Below are 6,241 nucleotides of genomic sequence, written 5' to 3' on the forward strand. Positions count from 1 at the left end.
TTCATCTGTTGACTTACTCCCCAATGTCTGGCCTCAACCGCCAGACCTGACCTCATCCAAAGCCTGGAGTCAGATAATTCTTCCTGGTTTCTGATGCAGGTTCAGGGTCCTAAAAGTTTGGTCTGTTCTCAATCGCTTTCCTAGGCCACAAGCAGGGAGCTGGATGGGAAACAGGGCATGTGGGATCCTGACGTATGCAACTGGAGGAATTTAGCCATCAGGCTATGGCCCTGGGCCCCTCCTCATATTTTATACATACCAAATCAGGTCTCACTGTGCAAATCTTGCAATTTTACATATTCCTGTTTTAATGGAAAATTTTGGTTTCCCCAACACCCTGGATTCTTTATTTTGATTTTGCTTTTAATTTTGAATTTTGTATGTGTGTGTTTTGATCATTGCCTCATCCTCTTTTATATATCAGTTGAATTCACAGTATATTTCTTTCTGTGTTTGATTTATCACAACTACTATAGCATTTCCTAGTTCCAGCATGTGGCCACGACAAAACTTCCCTTTCTTTAAAGCTTGACAATTTCCTATTGTGTTGATATAGAATATTTTCTTATTCATTCAGCTTCAAAGACTGGAGTTCGCCTTCTAATGTTGTGAATAATATTCCAGTAAATATAAGATCAGTTTTATAATACCCTAGAGTATATACCCAAAAATGAATCTACTGTATTATGTACAGTAATGTAAGAGTACATTTGGAATTCAATTTGGGAATATCCCAGGCAGCTTATGTGATGGATCCTTATTCTAGAGGGTGACTGTCCTTTGCTGACATGTCATAGAGGTAGAACTTAATATTGTGTGATCATTTATTGTGGAGTACCATTCTTGGACTTAGCGATGGCCATCTTCGGGATTGAATTCTTCTCCCTGGAGCATACTATTATATGGCAGGATGACTGCACATGTTTTGCTTCAGTGCATGACCATATATGTTTCCATTTCCCTGCCATGTTGCAAAATATCCAGAGAAACATCTTACGGGAGTGGATATGTTCTGAAAACCAAGAAAGAAAAGTATGGGCAAATTGCTTAGGCAAAGACTAAAATACATGCAAATTCCTTAGGCAGAGATTAGTGTATAATGCTTTGCAATAAGTTTTCACTACTCCCAAGCCACAGTATGTTCATTAAATAATTAGCCACAAAATCCTTGCATCCTACTATGTGTCAGATACTGTTGCATGTGTTATGGACAGAACAGTTAAACAAAAACAAAAACCAGACACAAATCAATGCTTTCCATTGTTGACTGAGCAGTTTAAACTCTGTTAACCTTTCTTAAATTTTCCATCCCAGTCTCTCCTTCCAATGCGATTAATGATGTCTATTCACTTAAGACGTTTCAAGTAATTTCATTTCCAACTCCGATCTCTGAAATTATTTTGTCTGGTAGATCTCTTTGAAGATCCAGCACTAACGTAAAAAGTTATATGCAGTAATGATTTTGCTTTCAATAATATGAAATGGCAAAGCTGTGAGAATTCACTCAGCCATCCTAAAATGGCTATTTTGTTCATTTAGTAAAGACATAATTAAAACACATACACACACACACACACACACACACATTGATTCCAGAGGTTGTTATATAGTATAGAGTAGCATAGGGCAGCAGTTTGGAATTGCAAAATGTTGATTACAGGACACAGGGTTTCAGTTAGACTCAAAAGATACATTTAGGTGAGTCATTGATTGTGAGGTGATCACAGTGAATATTATAATATGCATTTCTATTTTGCATAGAGAAAAAAATTTAGTAGTGGTGGGATGAATTTTGGCCTATTGTTAAAATCCTGGTCGGAATATTAAATTCCTGTATTTAAGTACTTGTGTTGAAGAGTCTTCTGTGTTATTCTGATTTCTGCTTCTGAGCAAAACAATCCACAAAAGGTAGCAGCTGAAGCATCATGTGCTTTAGTGCTTGCCACCCACAGAAACCATTTGGATGAGTTTCCTGGGTCACAGCATCATGCAATCTCAGACTGAGGCATCAAGGTTTTCTGTGGGAGTAAACAAGTAAGGAGAAACTACATATCATTCTCCATGGATTTCTGCATCTCAATGAATGTGCTCATTGCGACATAACTGCATATATACATGCATACATTTATATAGAAACATATTTCACCAGAAAATAATATATTGTGTAATGTGGGATGATATTCAGCTTGACTGAATAATTAAAATGAAGGACAGCACCAGCTGTACACCGTGAGCCTGGCAAGACAAACCCAGCATGTCTAGTTGCACAGAAATCTCACATTCAAACAGTAACGTTTATATATGACTGGGAAGGTTGGTCCTCACAGAGCTCTGATTGGTAACTGTACCATAATGAATTAAAGTGATGGTTCAAAGGTTGCCTATGAAATACAAAGAGCCTGTCAGTGTGCAGGTGAGAATATGCTGGTGAAGAAGATCAGTATCATCACTTTAAAATCAGAAGGTATTGGATTTATAAAGGGGATCAATGCTGTTGCTGCTCCTCTCCTGGAAAAGATTAAACTTTAGGCAAGTCACAAAATGATGTGGTTGCTGGGAATAGCTAGTAGTTTAACTCCTGTACTTCCTAGAGTGTGGAACAAAGAGACACAGTGAAACTTGCAGAGAAGCTGGAGGGTGATATGGCACAACACAGGGGAGTAAGTGTAGCATCTTTAATAAGGAGCTTGAGCTTTATCCTCTGCTGTTGTCCCAGATTCTACCCTTTCTTTCCCAGGGAACAGCACATTACCTTGGAGAGGGGAAAATGCAGCCTGCATTCTGCTACCAACTTAGATGCTGTGGTTCAAGGACGTTTCTCATTGGATAAAATATCTCTTCCTATGTAAGACTATGGCCTATGTGACCTATGGAAGAGGGGACCATTTCCTGATTTACAGGTGCTTATTGTTTTCCTGAGATCCACACTGGAGAATCAGTTGGAGTGCCATCATGAGTCTCCTAGGGATAACTTGAGAAATCAGCTGTGGCTTGTACTTGTTCTGAAGTCAAACTTACTGTTTATTTTGTCTGTTGACAAGGACTGAGAGCAGATAACCTGCCCTGGCAGGCCTGCCCTGGAGAAATGAGTCCACAGGTGAGAAAAATAGAATGCAGATGCTCTCTTTTGTTTTCTCTAAGAAATGAGGAAAGTTCACCTTTTCCCTCAGTGGATTCATTTCTAAAGCTGACAGGCCAGAATTGTCCAACTTCTACAAGTGAAATGAGAATAACCAGCCTGCAGGGAAATGAGCTGGTACCATCCCCTCACCATAAACAGATCGTGAAGATTTGGTTCACTATGGATTCACATCAGAGCTTAGCTGGGTGAGTGTCTTTCTCTGTGGCTTCTGGGATGGATTGCTTTATTTTTCTGAGTGACGTTAAGAAAATCCCCCCTTATGTTATAAATGTAAGATTATTGAATTTAGTAATTGCATAAATTATAGAAGTATATGAGTAAATAGGTTTGCATGAAAATAGTTGCATTTATTTGCTGACTTGAACTGCAATTACATATAGTATCATTTATTGCTAATATTTTTAATTTAAATTCTTCATTGATTTCAATTTGCTCTAATTAGATACAACACACCTGAACTGACTCAGTATGCTTTGGTGATATTGCATAATGATTAAAAATTCATTTAACTTCTACTCAATGTTCTTAAACAGGGAACTTGGAGCAGTTATTAAAGTAGTGAGTAAAACAGAAAGGATGCTTTTTGCAGGATTTTCACATAAACAGAAAGATTTATGGTGACATGCGGTCTTTGTTTTGTTTCATAGGTATCTGAAATATTTTCAAATATGCTGAGATGAACAAAATATCCAGTAATGTTATCACTGAAAAATGTGTATTTTTTCCAAGCTGGCATTGGCATCTTAGCCAATACCTCCCTCCTTGTCTTCCACATCATTGCAATACATCAATTTCCTAGACCTAGACCAACAGACATGATCACTTGTCAACTGGCTTTTGTCCATATAGTGATGCTACTTACCACTCTAGATATTTCATTGGCAGACATGTCCAAATCCCTGGGGTTTCCAAATGAATTAAAATGTAAAGTTTTGCTTTACATGAGTAGAGTGTCTAGGGGTCTCTCCATCTCCACCACCTGTCTGCTAAGCATTGTTCAGGTCATTACCATCAGTCCCAGCTCCTTCTTCTTGTCAAGATTTAAACATAAACTCACAAAACATGTTGCCATTGCTTTCTTCTGTATTTGTTGCTTCAGCCTGTGTTCCAATAGCAACATGATCATCTACACTGTAGCTCATTCCAACAGGACCAATTTATTCAGTGTCAGTAAGTACTGCTCACTCATCTCTGTAAATTCCACCGTCAGGGCACTATTTCTCGTGCTTATGCTGTCCCAGAACATCTTCTTTGTAGGAATCATGCTGCTCTCCAGCATGTACATGGTGATTTTCTTATGTAGCCATCAGAGGAAGTCTGAGTACCTTCACAGCATGAGCATTTCCCCAAGAATCTCCCCAGCAAAACAGGCCACCTGTACTGTCCTAGTGCTGGTGAGTTTCTTTGTGATTATGTACTGTGTGGATATCATCATCTCATCCTTCTCATTCATACTGTGGAAATATGAGCCAGTTGTCCTGGATATCCAGAGAATGGTGGGAAATATTTATGCCACTGTCAGTCCTTTGGTGTTTATTAGTTCTGATAAAAGAATAGTTGGTATTTTGAAAAAAGTGCTCTGTATGTGCCAAACAGTTAAAGAGTTGATGAAGTAAGTCAGAAAGATAAAATGTATCATTTGTGAAATATTAAAAAATCCAGGGTTTTCTTTTTTTTTTGAATATCCTTAAATGAATTTATTTACCTCATCTTCTTACAATGGATGTCTCTGAAATAAGCCATCAGTCTGTTTGTTTGTTTGTTTTGTCTCCATCTAAATTAAAGTCACAATGTCCATAACCAAATACAGTGTGAATGAATTAGATCTGTGAGCAACAGGATTCTTAAAACCAAAATAATTCATCAGAAAAGAAAACGGAGACCCAAAAAAAGGAAACACGGGCCATCTCCTATCCTCTGATAATCTAAATATCATCCAATCTCCTATCTTAACTAACATCTAAAACATTTTAGAAAATACTAAAAGAAAAAAATATCCATTCAGATATACTCAAATCACAGCTTTAAGCGTGCTGAGCTTTAACGAAGCTAAAGTCATAGGAAACCCATGAGGGTTTTCACATTGCCCACCCCACCTGAAAGACGCCCATGGCTTTCAGTTATCTGGGCAATGTTTGGTTATTTTTTTTTCAATGTGATAGAAATATGGATAATTTTAGAAGTATCCCTTTTATTTTTACTTTGTCTTATTTCAAAGTTCTCCGTGTATTGCATTTTCTTCCTCTTACTTTCCTATCTCTGTAATGGAAACCATTTCAGAGTGTGCTCATAAGAAGCTCTTTATAGCATCTAAACCTTAATTCACATTACTTCTAAAGAAATATAAATTCACTTTTGCTTATTGAATGCTTAGTAAGTCTCCAATTCCAGCTTTAACTATACTTTTCCTGCCATACAGTACTTTTTTGTCTACTTTGGCATTGTATGATATCTGGGAATGTTTTAGAATCTTATGTCTTTCTCACAAAGTCTTGTTCCTCCTTTGTGGTACAAATTTGAAACATTATTTATGTATCTTTCTTAAATTTTCACTTATTGTGCCCATCACAGCTGTAGTTCTCACCTTGCAGCCCCACTTCCCATTCAGCTTCCCTCTTCTGGCCTGGACAAGCAATTCAGGATTGCCCAAAGCCCTGGGCCCCCACACCCATGTGAGAGACCCAGAAGAATCACCTGGCTCCTGACTCCTGGCTACAGATAAGCTCAGCTCAGGCTGCTGCTTCCAACTGGGGAGAGAATCAGTGGACAGAAGATCTTCCTGTTTTTTTCTTCTTTTTGATTATCTGACTTTCCAATAGAAATAAGTAATTTTCTTTTCAAAAATTCACTTACTGACACTGTAAACTTCTGAATTAATAGATTTGTGACTTGTGGTCAATTTTGGAAACTTACACAATATAAATTATTATAATACTCTCTTCAATTTCTTTGTAAGAATATAATTTCTAGTGTATTTTAGCTTCCATTGAATTGAATATATTTGCCCTAACTTTGCTTAAAATCAATAGCCTATTTAAAATGAATTTATTTCACCCTGCATTGTAGCCCAACAGCTGAAGTCCTCACCTTGCATGCAAC

The 6,241-nt window shown here is 37.5% G+C and overlaps 1 protein-coding gene across 1 annotated transcript; it reads left to right on the forward strand.

Moving 5' to 3' along the window:
- The first annotated feature begins 3,837 nt into the window (after positions 1-3,837).
- Positions 3,838-4,758, forward strand: LOC121168069 (vomeronasal type-1 receptor 94-like). Its single transcript, XM_040997839.1, has one exon. The coding sequence runs from the start codon at positions 3,838-3,840 to the stop codon at positions 4,756-4,758; it is 921 nt and encodes a 306-aa protein (XP_040853773.1).
- Positions 4,759-6,241: the final 1,483 nt, after the last annotated feature.

The sequence above is a fragment of the Ochotona curzoniae genome, unplaced genomic scaffold, assembly GCF_017591425.1.
Source record: "Ochotona curzoniae isolate NIBS_2020 unplaced genomic scaffold, NIBS_Ocur_1.0 patch49, whole genome shotgun sequence".
Classification (NCBI taxonomy): domain Eukaryota; kingdom Metazoa; phylum Chordata; class Mammalia; order Lagomorpha; family Ochotonidae; genus Ochotona; species Ochotona curzoniae.

What these genes read in the sequence shown, in the direction of transcription:
- LOC121168069 (XM_040997839.1), top strand. Translation starts at nt 3,838, where the DNA reads ATGTTATCACTGAAAAATGTGTATTTTTTCCAAGCTGGCATTGGCATC.